Source organism: Corythoichthys intestinalis, chromosome 13, assembly GCF_030265065.1.
Source record: "Corythoichthys intestinalis isolate RoL2023-P3 chromosome 13, ASM3026506v1, whole genome shotgun sequence".
NCBI classification, from domain to species: domain Eukaryota; kingdom Metazoa; phylum Chordata; class Actinopteri; order Syngnathiformes; family Syngnathidae; genus Corythoichthys; species Corythoichthys intestinalis.
The window spans coordinates 24,367,378-24,386,718 of NC_080407.1; the positions used below are offsets into that span (position 1 = coordinate 24,367,378).

General features: G+C 39.4%; 1 protein-coding gene across 2 annotated transcripts; it reads left to right on the plus strand.

Moving 5' to 3' along the window:
• The first annotated feature begins 533 nt into the window (after positions 1-533).
• Positions 534-18,270, plus strand: LOC130927763 (oocyte zinc finger protein XlCOF6-like). Of its 2 annotated transcripts, none has more exons than XM_057853766.1 (3): positions 534-835; positions 5,647-6,048; positions 16,091-18,269. In XM_057853766.1, the coding sequence occupies exons 1-3, from the start codon at positions 829-831 to the stop codon at positions 17,812-17,814; spliced, it is 2,133 nt and encodes a 710-aa protein (XP_057709749.1). In that variant the 5' UTR covers positions 534-828; the 3' UTR covers positions 17,815-18,269. The 2 variants fall into 2 exon arrangements, with proteins under 2 accessions (XP_057709749.1, XP_057709748.1); XM_057853765.1 differs by lacking the exon at positions 534-835 and adding an exon at positions 1,307-1,467 and having other exon boundaries at positions 16,091-18,270.
• Positions 18,271-19,341: the final 1,071 nt, after the last annotated feature.

Genomic DNA, 19,341 nt, shown 5'->3' on the forward strand with positions numbered 1-19,341 from the left:
GCGCGAACTGACTGCGCCCATCGTCGTGTGAGTCTCTACTGAACAACGTCACTTCCGCGTTGCAGTTTCTTTCAAATAACGTGCGCATGAGATGCAGTAAATTAAGGCATCCACTAGATGATGCTAATAAGACGTAAAAGAAACTCAGGTATTCAATCACAAAACCCATCAATCTTTTATGCATAACAGAGCACCGTCATTTTGATTGGGTGGGCACGACTAACGTCTGGGTGGGCCATGCCCACCCTGGCCCCCCCATACATCCGGCCCCGCGCATATGTGTGTGTGTGACATGGACGGACAGTGCGTGCATGCTATCGATCCATATATTTTGAATATAAACCTAAACTGGGATTATTTATGTCTGTTATTTGTGTCCTCTTTTTAAAAAGCAAAATATGATATCCCTGGAATGACGGATGACAGCCAGCTTGTGTGGTCATTTGTTTTGATGCTTCTGCGCATGCTGGTCGTCTTGTGCAGCGCTTGTCAGACTGCGAATTAGTGCGCATGCGTATTACTTGAACGGTCTCAATGGACAAAGGCAGTCCGAACGGGCACGCCAAAAAACAGATATGACAAAAAATCGGATTCGTGCATTAAGACCTGTAGTATGAACGTAGCCTACTTAGCCCCAAGACGACTGAAAGGTGTCAGATATTTTTGGACAAGAATCCGTTCAATCTCGCTTCTGCTTCGAGTCGTTTGCGTGCACGTTGAAACTTCGAGGCCTGCTAAGGTTAGCCTAGCCTAGTTTAGCAGCTAACAAAGAGAAACAACGCGCCTGGGATAAACACGTCGCCGAGCAAGCAAACGTCAAGTCCCAAAATGTCAGGTGAGTAAGTTAACTTATGACTCGCAAATACTATACATTACAATTCGAATGTTTAAAGACACAAAATGTCTGATTAGTGCTGTCACGCAGCACCCCAGTTGTTGTTTTCTATCTTTACTGTTTTTGTTTTTGATCGTCTCTTACTAATTTGAATGTGATGTAAAGCACATAAAGCGGAAATGTGAAGTAAGGTTGGCCAACCATGTTTTTGAATAATATCAATAGCCAAACAATTATAAACATATTTTCGTTATTTTTTTTTTAACGCAACCCTTCCAGCTTCTTTGTTTAACCCATAGCAACGCCCTTGACAACGAAAATGCTTTTCTTCGGCAATCTTCGGAAATTAAGTCACACAGAGATCTGCGAGGGAAGTCTGCCATAGAACAGTATTGTTTGTTGCATTGCTTCTCGGTAAGATGCCACGGCGGTGTGTGGCGATGTTTTGTTCTCACTCAAACGAAAAGTTGGATGAGTGGCTAAAGGATAGCAGGGCACGTAAATGGACATCTTTCGTTCGCACGAAGCGAATGAATTTCACGCCATCATCGAATAAGTGTTCTCTGCTACAAACACTTCGAAGATGCCTGCTTCCTTAACCGGTCTGCTTATGATCAAGGATTTGCCAAAAAGTAAGTGTGATTTTTGGATAGATGACTGATGACTTTGTCAAAGCAGAGCTGCCAACTGTTGTGGAATGGACAATAGGGAATGGGACGTACTACGTCATTGTTTGGATATGCCTCCATGCTGTTAATATCCTTTACTTCCGGTCCGGCAGACTCAACGGGGATTGTAACGTGTGGTAGTGCTAAACTAATTCCTTTGGTGTATCCGAAAGAAAATATGGGTGTGTATTGTTGTGTTACCTGGTGCAACAGCGTCTCCCACGACAAAAAAAAGGGCAAGGAAAACTGGACTCACTTTTCACCGTTTTCCTGCATGGAGGACCAAATATCAGATCACGAAGGTACGACGGATGGCTTGGGTCGCAGCGTTTCGTCAGAAAAGTATTTCTTTTGATCATATTTCTGCTGGAATGACAGTGTGTTCCCGTCATCTCTACTCTTGTAAGTTGAACGATTTATCCACTGTTTTGGTTTCAATACGTTTTTTTTTTTGTTTTTTTTTTTACCGTTGTGTAAATCTGCCTCGGTAGCTATGCTCACGTACTATTACTACTACTCACCTACCTGTTGTGTTCCTACGTAAACCTGCTGACAACACATCCCGATTGGTCACCATCTCTCTTCTTAGATTATTTGACAAAGAAATTTGTTCCATTGAGTGGTTCCATTTGTCTTGTGTCGGACTCAAACAAGTCCCTGCAGCAGACGCCATCTGGGTCTGCCCTTCTTGTCAATAGACTGCGGGCTTTTAACTTGCAAGAACTTTAATGCGCATATTTATTCTGCCTGGCTATTTAACTAAGGCCAGTGAAGTGTTTTTTTTGTTTTGTTTTGTTTTGTTTTGTTTTGAACCACTTTGACAAAGACACGTTTCATTGTAATGATGAATTTATATATTCTATTATTATTTATAATTTATAATATTCTTGTTTGCACTAATCTAGACTTAAGACTGTCAATTCAAATAGTGTTGGGAAAGTTGCAATACCTAAAATAGAAATACAAGAACTGTAATGTACATATTTATACACCTTTATTTACCTAAGGCCACTGAATGTTTTTTTGACTGCTTTGAAAAATACAGGCTTTGTTGTGATCTTGTATTTATATAGTATATAGATTTTTATAATGTATTATATTATGTATTATAATATTTGCTGCCCCCTGTCAGAGTGTGGGCCATTTTGCACTAAAAGGATTTTAAACTGTCAGTTCAAATATTGTGTTGGTTGGAGTACTTGCAATACTTAAAATGGAAATGCAAGAACTTTAAAGCACATATTTACTCTGTCTGGTAATTTACCCAAGGCCAGTAAATTTTTTTTTTTTTAACTGCTTTGACGAAGACACGTTTATTGTAATCTTGTATTTTTGTATATTACTTATAATTATATAATATTTGCCGCCCCCGTCAGAGGGCGGGCCTTGTTTGCACTAATTTAAAGATTTTAAACTGTCAGTTAAAATATTGTATTGGAGAAGTTGCATTACTTGAAATAAATCTATTGCAACTTATCAGTCCCAGTTCTTGTCTACAACACTGTCCAAACATTGTCAATGCATATTCCAAATAGAAAAACAAAATTAAATCACCTGACTTTGTAATTATTACACCCGTTTATTATGAACACCTGAAGTAAACAACAAGCAGTTACAGTTTGTCAAGAAGTTGTTCAAGTCATGTTTAGGTATTCACATTTTATTGACTTTTCACAACAGCACTTGGGCTCATGTTTGTAAGAGCACAGCAAACAGAAGTTTCAGCGTGCACTCTTCGCCTTTCCAACCTCTCATAACGCTCCGATGTGGTGCGCTTGACCTCAGAATAACACAAGAAGAGAGACGGGGACCAATCGGGATGTGTTGTCAGCATTTCATACGCAGGTTTACCCAGGAACACAAGAGATAGGTGAGTAGTAGTAGTAGGTTAGCATTGCTACCGAGGCAGATTTACACAACGGTTAAAAAAAAAAAAAAAAAACGTATTGAAACCAAAACAGTGGATAAATCGTTCAATTTACAAGAGTAGAGATGACACTGTAATTCCAGCAGAAATATGATAAAAAAGAAATGCTTTTCCGACGAACTGCTGCGACCCAAGCCATCCGTCGTGCCTTCGTGATCTGATATTTGGTCCTTCATGCAGGAAAACAGTGAAAAGTGAGTCCAGTTTTCCTCGCCCTTTTTTATGTCATAGGAGACGCTGTTGCACCCGGTAACACAACAATACACACCCATATTTTCTTCCACACGTTACAATCCCCGTTGAGTCTGCCGGACTGGAATTAAAGGATATTACCAGCATGGAGGCGTATCCAAACAATAACGTATTACGTCCCAGTCCCTATAGAAGCTAGCGACGTTAGCCGAAAGCTAATTCATGGCAATCCCGGATCATAGTTGTTGTTGCGTTCGCTAGGTTAAGCGTGTTTAAATTGTGCGTCATCTACGATCTTGTCCGAAAGGGTTAATCCACTGTCAATCGGGAAAGGGGTGTGGATGTTCATATAAGCGGTTCAGCGTCGCGGTAATTCACGGTCACGTTGCCGTAAGAAACACACACCGCCGGTGAGTTTGTGCACATTTATTTGTATTTGTATTATATATGTCCACCTTCATGCTTCAAGCATTGCATTGCATTTGTACGGTTCGGCGTTTCTTTCATCGCTTGATAGCCTTCTAGTTTGTGTTTTACGAGAGCCGCTGACAGGTGACAGTTGACAACTAGCGTTTTGGTTTAGCGTCTCGCAGCGAATCAGCGAGCGGCGGTGGTCACGCAGTGAATCATGGGAAATGTAGTCTCGGGACAACACTGAAGTGGTGCTTTGTAATCTGTTCGCTTGTGTGAAAAAAACACATGCCCCAAAATCATCAGAAAGTGACCCATAAATGCCCCAAAATCAGAAAGGAGTGACTAAGAATCACTAGCAAATAAACAGATTCAGAACACTGTGAGTGACTTCAATTTTCTAAAAGGATTCAAAACAATTTTCACATTTTCTTTTAGTGGTATGTCTATATTGTCCTAAGCATTAGGGTGAACACCAGCAGAGTAGATAAATAAATCTCACGAATCACTGGAGTGAAGGCGTGAAAAAAACTGAATGATGCACGTTGATAGGATGCTCTAAGTATTAGGGCCAAATAATTAAAATAAGGACTATGACATTAAAATCGTACTATTGCCATGAGAGAAAAGTCGCATTAGTACATAGGGGTAGTTGCTGTGAGCAGCTACGCACTTTCCATGACGTACATGTACCTTAACTTGGAGCTACGACGAAGCATTAGTATAAATCCTCCTATTGATTATTATAATTTCTTCAGCTACATTAGTCAGACGTAATTATACCACTTTTAGTCTTGTACGATTAATTCGACGTTTATTCTGGTAGTAACAGTTCAATGTTTTTTCTCGTGCTATTACTATGAGAATAAAAATCGGATTATTACGTAGCTGAATAAGCAGCTACGCACTTTATGTAGCGTGATGCCGCCTCTGTTAAAATCAACACTTTTGAAGGCATCTTGTTTTAGAATTATTTTTACAAATAAAGAAATCCTTAATATTTTGACTCATCTACATCAAATGATGATCAGTAAAATGAAGTAAAATTTAATGCTTCATCATTGCTCCTAACTAAGGTAAAGTGTGTAGCAGTGTAAAGCTGCATTGCCCCTACGTAATAATGACTTTTTTTCCTCGTAGCAATAGTACAACTTTATTCTCATCATTCTTTTTTACTTAAGGCCATTTCGCCCATTCCTAATATGGATTTACGAGAGACTGCACACGACAGTGACACCCTCCTTTTATCCGTTGCATTATGTCCATGCTTTGGCCACTGTGGTCTGGATTTTTGGCTCTGTGCCGCTTTCCTCGCTTCCATCCCGAAAGTCTGACTTTCTCAACTTTCCACACGTATATTTTTTTTAAGTCGCCTTTAACCGTCGACGAGATATTTTGCTCGTTGACACATTACTTCATCGACTACGTCAACAACGTCGACTAGTCGGGACGGCTCTATTACATTGTGTCGTAGTGGATGATAACAAGATACAAATTAATACAAAATCGTCACTGAGGTTTACTTCTGAAACAGTAAATTTTTGGTGGGACAGATTATGGCTAATGAAGACATAAAATTTGGCCCATGTGTGATTATGGTCTTGGTCTTGCAGATGTCAGTCAAGCGCATCGTCCTGAACGCCTGGAGTCTGCTCGCATGGAGTTAGCTGAAGAGTCGCCATTCATCAAAAAGCTGGAGGAAGAATATGTCCACATTAAAGAGGAGCAGGAGGAGTACTTCGTTAGACTGCAGAACCCCCACATTAAGGAGCAGCAGCAACCTCATCCCCTCAAAAAGGAGGAGGAGGACCCTCCATATGTTAAAGTGGAGGTGGTGGACATCCCCAAGTGGACGAGTGAGCCCTTAAAGGATGAAGATGGAGGTCCAAGTGAGGCCAGCAGAGGGACGGAGCCTCCGAATGGCAGCAGCAGCAGATCAAAAGAAGGGTCCCAAGCAGACAACCTCATCGCTCGACCATCAGAGAGTGCCGACTTCACATTACACTCGCTGTTCTGTGAGTATTACGTTACTCACCCTGAGGGGAATGTAGGGCTCTGTGTGAAGAAGAAACCGAAACTGTCATTTGGTGGCATTCATTCAATCCGTTTAGTCTTTATATGACACTGTGTCCAATCCTTGTTGATTTACGAATTATGACTGACTCATTTTAACATCGGCTCATCAGCGCGAGTTTAAGGTGCAACACGTCTCAGTGTTTCCCCCAGGATTTTTTTAAGCTGCGGTGGTGGGCTGCATCAGAGTCGGACCGCCTCACCATGTCGTGCCACGGCAAAATTGCGTCATATCATGACAATTTTTTTTTTTTTTTTTCACGTTTGTTTTTCAAGAAGAACCATAACAAAGATCTATTTGAAATATTTCATTAGCCAGGCTAATGTCGTCGCTCTCAGCTACTGTATATGTACGTAAAATGCGTAGCTGATTACAGCTACATTACCCTATGTAATAATACGACTTTTTTTTTCTTGTAGCAATAGTACTACTGACATCTCGTAGTCCTTCTTTTTTCTTTTATGTGGCCCTAATATGTACGACATTAACACACAATACTAGTCCTTCTGTTAATGGACCAATGATGTAGGTTTGCATAGGGATGTTAGGGCCATAAACACAAGGAACTTTTCAGGATGCTCAAATTGTCCCCACCAACTTTTAGGCAACCTTATTTGCATTATATAATGAGTTCAGTTATAGAGGTAATTTAGAATGTCTTCACATATTTTGTAAGGATAGATTTGACCCTACCATTATTAAGTGAATTACTTTCATTATGTTCAGACTTAAACTGACAACATTTTGCCCCCCTCAAACGCATGTTTGATTGGCTGATGACTCAATAAATTCTCTTGTTTTCAGTGTAAATATAATAGAAATAAGTGAAATTATCTGCCAGTGCTTCAAGTAAATTTTACTCCGATTTCTTGAAATAAGGAAAAATGGCTATCTGAAAATAATCTTAAAACTCTTATTTTAAGCAAAAAGTGAGTGTATTTAATCTTTAAAAAAAAAAAAAAAAAAAGCTTTTTTTCGTCAGAAATGTTCTTAATTCAAAAAGTGATATTGTTCAAAACATTATTTGAAATCATTTCGCCCCTTGATTTGACTGTAAATGACCAACCTTTAGATGTATGGGCTTTATAAGAACAAATGGTAAAATTTACCTAAAGTAAATTGAGTAATCTGACCCATTAATCTGTTCGTCTTTAACACTCAAAACAAGATGGAAAAAATTATTCGAATGGATTTAAGAAAAATCATCCGATTAAAACGTTATAAATTTGCAGTGTGCAAGTTATTACAAGTCAACACAGATTTATTTTTGCATTTGATCATTTAGCCAATCAATTAATTAGGTTCATATTGGTGATAAATGTAGCCCTGACCCCCCGTTTACCTAATCAGTTTGGTTTTATTCATGTCCTGTCCCCAGCAAAAAGTTTACATGCAGGTTATGCTGTTATGTAGGGGGAAATTCTAATTGCCGTGTAAAAAGTTGTATTGGTTTCGGTGAGAAGGTGAATAGTTTTTTGTTGTTGTTGTTGTTCGTGAACTACATTTCCACACAAACGCACTTCGATGTACCATTTAGCTTAGCAAGGAGAGGTATAAGATACATTTTTCGAGTGTCCCAGAGCTCGCGAAATTCATTCAAACTTTCCTTTCCGTCCAAGACGTACGTCCACCTCTCACTTTCGCTGAAATGTCCGATCCAAAATACAGTAATGCCCCGGATTGGGGGGCGGGGGGGGGGGGTCTATATTTTCTTAGCCACTTTATTGTGGCAACAATAATAAAGAAAAAGGATAACAAAATAACAGCGGGTTTCCGCGACATGCGACCGCTATCGCCTTCTCGCTTCCCTTTATGTCACAGCTCCCCGTCCGATCGTCTCTTCAGGGGTCCTCGTAAAGTTACGGACGTTAAAATACACAATGAATAGGTTGCCTGAACCCTTCACACTAGGCTGCCGCTAGTTTGAAACGGCCTTAAAAAATAAAAATAAATAAAACATCTTTTTGCGCGGCGTGGCGGCTTTTATTCTAGTGTGGCGGTGTGCCACAATAAAAGCCTGCATCTATGTGGATTGTTATGAAACGCAAGCACGTGTAGAGCGATCGTCTGCAAAACAAGCATGTGCACCATGATTGTGTGAAAGACGAGCACGTGGCAGAAAACACTCAGGTGGCTTGACATTCCGTTCTGAGACCCCCAATTCGACCATATTTAAAAAATGTCAACATGCATGTCTGATTCATCAGTGGAAACTTTAAAATACCTTTTTGTATTCTGAGCAGGAGGGTATTTTCAACACCCTAAAAGTAAATGCAATCATGTGAGCTAAAAATTGAGTTTCTCATTTTAAAAACAAGTTTCGGGCACCCGTACTGGTAATTATTAAATAATAAACACTTCAAGTCACGTTTTGCAACAGAAAATTTACTAAAATCAACAAAGGGGAGATAATTAGGCAATTTTGTTGCAGGGGAAGGTTTTTTTTAAATCGGCGAAACAAATAAAATCAACAACTACACCTTGAAGAGGAAGTTCCCCATACTTTGTAATTTCATAGCAGGAGTAAGGATCTGTAGTAATCAGGTGGCCCTCCTCGGATGATGCCAACGTGTTCATCTCTGCCGTATGTATTGAGGCCTCTTGAGGTAATGCACAGGGAAGCCATTGTCATCATCATGGTATACTCGGGGGCTGAAACTGTCTGCGGTCCACGTCCCACCAGACTGACGTTATTCCAAACCGCCGCCCAACATTATTTTGTTGCAGTCTTTGTCGTTGTGTAGCCCATATTCCAGAAATTGTGCGTTTTGTACTCAGGAAGTATTCAAGGGTAATGTTTACAAATGCTCCCATGTGTAAAACAAGGAGCAGAAATGTCTCGTCTGTATTGTTCGCCTCCATGGTTTACTAAACATTGCAGTATATAAACATGTGTCAATTACCGCTTTGAAGGTATAACGTGGTATGAAAACAACACGGTTTCAAAATTACTAAATTTTTCCGTCATGCCGTTCTTCCGGTATAAACTATCATCGACGACGTGGACAGCACATTTACGTGACAAAAAATAACGTAAAGTGATGGAAAAAAATCAAACGGCTGTATGTGTGTGTACTAATGCCATCCTCACGACAGCTCTGGATGCTATCTCCATAATAATGTAACGAATTGGATTATACTGTAGCGGGGGTACTTGCTTGCGTTCCTGAATGCACCACGTGACTTACGGAGGTGCAGCAGACAGCAGCCATGTGTTGTTTAAGTTTCCAAAATAAAGAATTGCAACTTTACTAAGCGGGTCACATTTTGTAGAAGTTACAATAACATTGGAATAAGTTGGATCACACAATAGTTTACCGTGAAGATCTGCAAACATTTTTTGACTTTTTTTTTTCAAACACTCTCCTCCGTCACTAGAGCAGGAGTGCTAGCTGTCACTAGCGAATTTGACACATGTACGCTACTCTTTAACCCCTTTTTTGATGTTCATTTTGCTTTTGCTGCTCGTTTTATGAAATATCGACAGGGCTATCCTTCTCATTAATATTACATTCCGGTTCTAATTAGAAGGGCAGAACCGTCGACATGTTTGTCGTTCATGAGTGACACTGTGTAAGTTCAGCAGCGAGCCCATGTGACATCACCGCGCTGCGACGTCAAGAACAATCATGGCGACCTACTAGTTAAAATAATTTTACAAATTTTATTAAAAAGAAAACATTAAGAGGGGTTTTAATATCAAATGAGTATAACTTGTACTAGCATTCATGTTCTAAGAACTACATGTCTTTCTATTCTTGGATCCCTTTAATGGCTGCCTGTAAAATCTTCAACAGTTTTTTTTTTATCATTGGCTTTCCAGTTTTCCAGCTGCGAATCACCCAGATACAGACATACGCATTTAAAAGGGATATGTTGCCCGAAAATGTTCTCTAAATGTGCATGAATTTCAGTCCAGTAGGGTGTAATAACATTGCATTTCCAAAATATATATGAGCGGTCCGCTCCATTTGGTCCAGTGTCTCTCCAGCAGGCGTCTGCTTTACCCAGGTGTTGTTTTTGGACTAGGGTTATATAGTATCTCATAATATTTTTCCAACAGAATTCGTGCCATACATTCGATCCCGTAGTGGTCCATTGTAGCTGGCACATGTTTCATGATTCCTTCCCTTTCCCATTTTTGTTTTATGTAATGAGTATTATCCATCTTTGTTGACCTCATAATTTTATACAATTTGGAAATAATTTAATGACAGGTCTTCGACTCAAAGAGATCTACTATTTCTTGTAGAACCAGAGTTTCTTGTTTAGTTATGTTCTTTGTTACATCATGGTGACAATAGTGTCTAACCTGAAGGTATCTGTAAAAATCGTCTTCTTCTAGGCCGTTTTTGGATATCAAGGTTTCAAAATCCTGAAATGTATCATCCTGTGTGAATGAGTGATATGAAGTCAAACCTTTTTGAAATCCACTTTTTAAACCTTGTATCTGTTTTGTTCGGTGTAAATTCTGTATCGAAAGCACACCATCTTAACCTTTTCAATGAGTTCTCAATTTTACATATTTTGCAGATCTCCTGCCAGACCTGCAGTAAATGATGGGTCATGTTGCCACCTGCAATGTTATGTTCAAACCTTGCCACGATACAATGTCGGCCATCAAAGCAGACATTGGAGTTCCCTTCAGCCTTGTACATTCAATATCTTTCCAACGTGTATTGTATGTTGGGGAACATAAACAAATTAGAGGTCGAAGCTGGGCTGCGTAGAAATAATCTTGTAAATTCGGAAGTCCCATTCCACCTTTATCTTTACTCAATTGCAGTGTTTTAAATTTGATTTTAGCCTGCTTTCTTCGCCACAGATATCTTGAAATTAACCTCTCCTATTCCAAAAATTTTTTCAATAGGATCTTAATAGGCAGACATTGGAAGAGGTAGAGCAGTCGTGGAAGTATGTTCATCTTAATTGATTCTATCTTTGAACTCAGACTCAAGAAGGTTATGAGATTCCATCTTTCCAGACCTGCTTTAAGTTTAAGGGATTATAATTTGAATAAATTTTTCATGTTATATCTGAACACCCAGGTACTTAATAGCGGTGCAACAGTTTGCGGTTCAAAGCCGAACCGTACGGTTCGCCCTGTACGCCTTTATAAACCGCGCCTTTTCGGTTTTGCAATTAATGTATTCCGAACGCTTGTGGAATGAATTGATCGAGCTCTGTGTGCCTGTGTGTGACGTGAAGCACCGCTGTGGAGAAATTCCCGCCTCGCAAGTAAATGTCGGATCGCTGTCAAGCACCTGTGTAATAGAAGCCGAGTAACCTCTCTCGCTTTCGAGCGAAGTGAAAGTGAAACAAGAAAGAAAACAAATAGCTATGGCGAGTGGGGGAGTGGAGAGACCGAATTTTGAGGAAGCACTGGCTTCTTTCAAATCTGCGGTGTGGCAACATTTTGGTTTCCCCGTGGACTAAAATGCGGAGGGAGAGAAAATATTAAAGAAAAAAAATTGTAAGCATTGCTCAGCGCTTGTTCCCCATGCTAATGGCAACACTTTTATAACATGACTCCGGCACCTCAGCCGGCATCACCCACAGATATCACTTTCTCAGGGTAGGACAACCCCGAAGATGACACCAGTGAAAACACACGGCAGGCTTTGTTAATTTATTTGCAACGCTTGACCCGCAGTACATTGTTCCCTCGCAGACATATTTCTCCAACAACGTAATCCCCGACATTCATGAAATGGCACGCAAAGCCATCGAAGATGATTTCGCTAAAGCACATAGTTTCGCCCTGACCACTGATAGTTGGAAGTTGGACGTCCCGTGCTACAGAGTGCTACTACCTAACTGTGACGGTCCACTATAATTCATACCTGTCAAATTGTACGGTCTCGTCGTAATTTGTACTAGTGAGCACTCATTTTTAAATGTGTACGCCGTACGTTACGTTCAAAATCTGTTTTTTTTTTCATCTGTTCGGATTTGGTCACCGTTTCTGCAACGAGACAATGCGTTGGTTGAATGACCCGAGAAAAGTCAGAGACTCGGAGAGGGAAGAGTGTTTGTTGAGACGCTGTAGCAAACACGATGCTAGGCTAGGTGGCTCCAATATTACCTGACTTAGTCGACAACATACAATCTTCGCCTATATATCTCATGCATATAGAACTACATGCGAAATGACAGACTCGGTAGCGTTAGTAAACAGCCGCCGTTTTAGAGCAGTAAACTTTTCAGAAAGGCTCTTTTGTACCTTACGAGCGAACCTAAGCAACTATTTATCTAAAATACTCCTAAATCTGCAAAATCCTGACTTCAGTCTATCTTTAAAGGATGAAACAGTTTTAAAATTTTCACATGTCGAAAGTAGACAGAAGGGAACTAATGCAAAAACGGGAGCAATTTTATCAACTTTAACGGTTGATTCTCAACATTAAATGACCTCCAAACATAGCTATGTTTTTGGGTTTGTTTGTTTTTCTTTTTGTTTAATGAAAAAAAAAAACATGAAAGGTATCACCAGTTACTTTTCCAAGTAACTTTTTTACTACTGTGTGTGTATTTCAGTAGTCGGTCACTACACTAGCCAAAGAGCTAAGAGGCATTTTAACAGTCAAACATGTTTATATTTTAAGTTTATATTTTTTAAAAAGCAAAATAAAGGCAGTTTAAAAAACAAAAAAAAATGCAAACCGAACCGAAACCGTGATCCCAAAACCGAGGTTCAAACCGAACCGTGGGCTAACTGAACTGTTCCACCCCTAGTACTTAATTGAACCCCCCTCCCAGTTCGTCATACATTATTTTAACCCTTTAATACCTAAGCCTATTTTGGCCGAATTTGCATGCATTTGATGTTGCCTTTATATTTCAAAGAAAAAAATGTTTACAACGGCCAAGTTTAGTCCCTTTTTTAAGGACACCTTGAACTTCATGTCCAAACTGTTGTTTTCTTCACTGACCAATTATAATCCACATTTTGGACCCAAAAAGACAAAAAAATCCCAAAATCTTTTTTCAAAATTTGTCATGTTGATGTCCCATTGACAACCAAACAAGCCCGAACAACCGTTTTGAAGCGTATAAAAACAACATTCAATGTAAACATTCAATAGAAAAAAATAAGATTGAATAGTTCTATGTTTGACAATTCAACACAAACAGCAGGTATGGTCATAGGCGTTTTTGGCCTTTACACATACTATGGTCAAAACAGGTTATATACAGTGCAAAATAGTGAGAGAAAAAGATTATATATATCATCTAACACACAAAGGGTTTGGAGGATATCTCTTTGTGAAGTTACAGTGGGGAGAACAAGTATTTGATACACTGTCAATGGGAAAACCCATTGGCAGTGTATCAAATACTTGTTCTCCCCACTGTAGGTGTTGTACCCATCAACTTCTCAAAATGATATACGTACATGCAATCAAGCTTCTTGAACACACATCTACATAAAATTGAAAAGATTATAGTGAAGAAGAAAAAAAATATAACATAGAAAAAAAGTATTTTAGAAAATATGGACAAGTAGTTCAGTTCAATTCAAAATTTTCAGGCATGTGACCCAATAAAGTTTTTTTTTTGTTTTGTTTTTTGTTTTTTTTGCGCACTCAATAAAGCTGCTTCTTGAACAGGTCACGGAGCTGCATCACACACAATGTCACACAGCCTACTCTTTCGCCGTTTGCGCGCTGCTGTTACCTCTACACGCCGAGATGCCGACTCGTCCCAGGAAAACAACGACAAATACGGCTCATCATCTTCCTTGAGTTAATGAAATAATGCATTAGCTTGCGCTAAATGTAGTTTTAGATTCATTCTGCACGTTTCAAAGTCGCTCGCTCAAACCAATCGGCCGTCGCTTGCGTCGCATGCCTCCCTTTCATTAGTTGGCGCCTCGCTCGGAAACTTATTAAAAATGATCACATTCGGTTCGTCCTTCTTGACATCACAACGGCTCTTGGGATGTGTAGTCTTTTGTGCTGCTTTCGGTTTTGAAAAAGGACAAGAAATGATGGAAATATGGAGATAGATACATGGTCCATGCAGCGTTTTAATGCATATTTATGAGTGCAATAAAAATATAAAAATCAAGTGACATTATCTCCTGTTTTTCTTGGTTGATTGACTTCAAATAAAAACTGGTGTGGACATCAACTTCCGCACTTTCAAATGAGACCAACCAGCGGCACGTGGGTGACGTAATTACAGTGTGACGAAGCTTCAAAGACGATATGCGTAAACGCGTCGCTGCCGACACGTTCGGTGTTAAAGGGTTAATCTGTGGTGGAGGATCATAGTTAAATGTCAGGGCTTATGTTTTATGCATGTTAATTTTATATCCCAATAGCCTGCCATATTCCACTAACATAGTCATTAAATTAGGTAATGTCTGTCCATCGAGCCTATTAATAATGTTATCAGATTTATTGGGATGATGTCATAATTCCTATTATCGGACCAATAATTATTGTGCACCTCTAGTGAAAATATGTTAAAAAGGCAATATATTGTGATACTTTGTAGCCCAAAAGGTTATTGATATGCTCTCATCGAAATATCCTTTTGATGATGCTTTTTATTTCAAGCATGCACAAAGAAACCGAAATACAATAGAACTCATGTTGGCGTTGGCTCTCGACCTTGCACTTACAACGTTGCGCATTTGTTTTCTGTTCGGGAGGCTTTCATAAAAACGTAGTCGACACACAAATACTGAGAGTCTCATGGTGCGGTCGAACAATAAACAAGTTTTAATGAATGTGTCACACACATTTCACAATCCGACTCCATTATATACCTCACATTTTACAATCTAGTGGGCGTTAAAATTAATCATTCAAACATTGGTCAACAGTTGTGGTCGTCTGTGACTTCCCATTATTGGATTATCAAAGACTTGAGTCGACTAGGGGGATCATGTTATACCTTTGTGTTCTTCAAAGGACTAAGATAACTTTGCTTACTTTTATGATACCAAATGGCATATGTTAAAACTAACCAGAACGTGAATGCATGATTGCCTTAACTAAGAATAAAAGGCTACATAATTGCATGTAAACATATGAGTACATAACACTCAGAAAAATTATTTGCGCTCGACAGGGAGTGGGAAGAAGAAAAACTTAATTTAATCCCACCCCTGATCTCATCGTCCAGCAGTCTTATTTCGTGGGATATTCCGGTCCTTTGACGTTCAATCCACACAATTAAGAGGCAGGAAAGAAAGAAAAAAGACAACCAACTAGACCAACAGTTTTGGTTCCTGAATAATAATTCCCAATGTATATAAACCACTTCTCCAAGAACAGTGTCAAAAATTGTCAGTAAATGTCATTACATTGTGATCAGACCATTATACAATAATTTAAATTTTTGGATATTTTGACAGTGCTTGAAGTGTTTGTCTTTTTTTTTTCTTTTATAGTATTGATCAGGGTCCTGGTCAGGAATCCCTGCAGCCAATTCTGAACCAATATTTACACACACAAAAAAAAACTATAGACAAGTTTCCTGAGCGAAATATGGGCAACGCCATCTTGGACAGCGTCTGCCTCGAACTTCTGGTTTAGAAAAAAACCTCATCAGTTGTGGTTGAAGTTAGCAAAGTGTTGACGAAGTTAAAACTGCGAAATGAAGTCAGGGGAACCAATGAAATCTCAAAAAATTGATTCTGCATGACGTGGATGGGACGTAGATGAGATTGGATGATTGTTCTTATCACTTCATTGATCATTCGTGGACAACACTATGACAACAATTACAACATTGGACACCGAATTTTCAGTCGCATCTCCGTGCGAAACAATGTCTCTTGTGTCTTAAAATGAACTGACGTGTATTTTTTCACTTTTATTTTTTGATGAATATTATTTTAAACCCTGCAATGCACTGAATCATCGTGAGGGATCACTGTTCTCATCTTCAAGTTTTGCACAAAGAAAAGACTGGCCGATGAAACGGTGGTGGTCCATAAAATATATCATTGGTTTTCTTGTGTCTTGTAGGTTTCAGAAAATATCTTGGTGCTAAGCTAGAATCTCCTGGCGTAAAAGAGGATGTTGAGCTCCCCCAAATCAAAGAGGAGCCAAAGCCCTGTCAACAAAATCAACTTCCAATCAAAAAGGACGAGGAGGAGTTGCCATATGGAAAGAAGGAGGAAGAGGAGGAGCATACCACCAGGTTGACTGGTGATCCCTTGAAGAGTGAAGATGGTTTAAGTGAGGCCGGCAGAGGGGCGGAGCCTCCAAGGGGCAGCAGCACAACAGAAGGATTGCAAGCAAACATTTTCATCGCTACATCAGACACAAATGCAACCACGTCACACTCACCTTACATTGTTGTTGGTCATAAGACATCTCACGGTGACGACAAACTCTGCAAATGCTCTCAGTGTGGGAAAACCTTTGCTAATAAGTATAATTGTCAAATGCATATGAGGAGCCACACTGGTGAAAAGCCTTTTTCCTGCTCGGTTTGTGGACAAGGTTTTGTTTTGGTGGGAAACCTAAAAAAACACACAAGAATCCATACTGGCGAAAAACCTTTTGCCTGCTCAATTTGTGAGAAAAGATTCAGGCACAACAGCAACTTGATATCCCACGCAAGATCCCACACTGGCGAAAAACCTTTTTCCTGCTCAGTTTGTGGTCAAGGATTCAGTCGTAAGAGTGCCTTAAAAGTACACACAAGAACCCACACTGGCGAAAAACTTTTTTCCTGCTCAGTTTGTCGTCAAGGATTCAGTTGTAAGAGTGCCTTAAAACTACACACAAGAGCCCACACTGGCGAAAAACCTTATTCCTGCTCAGTTTGTGGTCAAGGTTTCGCTCGAAAGGAATACTTAAACAAACACACGAGAACCCACACTGGTGAAAAACCTTTTTCCTGCTCAGTTTGTGGTCAAGGTTTCGCTCGAAAGGAACACGTAAACGAACACACGAGAACCCACACTGGCGAAAAACCTTTTTCCTGCCCGGTTTGTGATAAAAGATTCAGTTATAAGACCACCTTAAAATTACACTCAAGAACCCACACTGGCGAAAAACCTTTTCCATGCTCAGTGTGTGGTCAAAGATTCGCTCAAAAGCGATCCTTGAAAGAACACACAAGAACCCACACTGGCGAAAAACCTTTTTCCTGCTCAGTTTGTGGTCAAGGTTTTGCTCGAAAGGAACGCTTAAACGAACACACGAGAACCCACACTGGTGAAAAACCTTTTTCCTGCCCGGTTTGTGATAAAAGATTCAGTTATAAGGCCACCTTAAAATTACACTCAAGAACCCACACTGGTGAAAAACCTTTTCCATGCTCAGTTTGTGGTCAAAGATTCGCTCAAAAGCGATCTTTGAAAGGACACACAAGAACCCACACTGGGGAAAAACCCTTTTTCTGCTCAGTTTGTGGTCAAAGATTCAGTCATAAGAGCATCCTAAAACAACACATAAGAACCCACACTGGCGAAAAACCTTTTTCCTGCTCAGTTTGTGGTCAAGGATTCTCTCAAAAGCAACACTTAAAAAGTCACGAAAGAACCCACACTGGTGAAAAACCTTTTTCCTGCTCAGTTTGTGGTCAAAGATTCAGTCACAAGAGCACTTTAAAACAACACACAAGAACACACACAGGTGAAAAACCTTTTTCCTGCTCAGTTTGTGGTCTAGGTTTTGCTGCAAAGATAAAATTACAAAAACACATAAGAACCCACACTGGCGAAAAACCTTTAGGTTAGGTTCGGGTTGGGGGGTTACGTTTGTATTCATGGTACACTTTATTTTTGTGATTGTATTTCTGTTTGGACTTTGCCATTTTGTGTTTTACCTTTTCTGGCCATCAACGTCTTTCCTTTGGTTCTCTCGCCGACAGGCATCATTTATTTCATAATCTCCTATTCAAACTGTACTTTTCACATTTAATATTTGAAACTGCAGACCCCAAATTCCAAAAATTCAAAATCATTCACAGATATTGTCATTAAATAAATATGGAAATTTAGAACACATTGTTCAATATTGTAACAAATGAGTTTTTTTGTGTGGGGGTTAATGTAAATATATATATATTCAATTACTATTACGTACTACTCGTGATTGACTGTATGAGAGCCAAATAAACAAAAAAAAAGGACTCTGACAGTAAAGTCATGTTCTTACTACAAGAATTGTTTTTGTTTTTTTTATCCTTGGAGCAAGTCAAGTTTCGGGATCTTTTTTTTTTTTTTTTTCTTAAATAACAAAACACACAGAATCATTTCTTTATTTAACTTTGCAGAATATATATGTTTTGTGTTGAAAACTTTGTTTTCTGTTAATAACATGGTCGCCACCGGACACCTACAGGGGTCGCATTGAATAAGGCGCCATTGGAATGGAAAAGTTCACTGTTGCCATGTTTTTTTTTGTCATGAATTCTACACAAACTTCGTCTGTGTTGTATTATTCGGCTCGCCGTTTCATTACAAAGTTAAGTGGCATTATTCATATCATACTCTCGCTTTCAAACTACAGTTTTCACATTTCGTATTTGAAACAGCCGACTCCAAATTCCCAAAATTTGTTGTTTATTTCTATTCATAATTAATGCCTTATTCAGTCCACTACATTTAAATATACTTTTCATATTTTATCCTGATATTATGTGATAGTTATTAACCATTTCTATTCAGTGTTAACAAATTTGCTATCAATTTACGAGGGGTGGGACCGGGGCCGGATGTATGGGGGGGCCAGGGTGGGCATGGCCCACCCAGACGTTAGTCGTGCCCACCCAATCAAAATGACGGTGCTCTGTTATGCATAAAAGATTGATGGGTTTTGTGATTGAATACCTGAGTTTCTTTTACGTCTTATTAGCATCATCTAGTGGATGCCTTAATTTACTGCATCTCATGCGCACTTTATTTGAAAGAAACTGCAACGCGGAAGTGACGTTGTTCAGTAGAGACTCACACGACGATGGGCGCAGTCAGTTCGCGCCACCTCTGACCATTTTGCCTTGAATTTGAGGTTGCATCGCCGGTATGTGTTGTTTAAATGTGTTTAAAAACGAAAATATGTGAACTGTGTGTACTTCAGTGCAAAAAAAGTGAGACAGATTCACTTAGCATGAAACCTGTGATATGCTAATTACCCACGAGTTAGAGGGTCGGCAAAACGCGTCTCGGGCGCTCTGCTAATTGTTTATTCATATTTTCATATGCAGTTTGCTACAGATAGTGCAGTACATATGCGATTTCATATATTGTGCATATTTTGTGTTG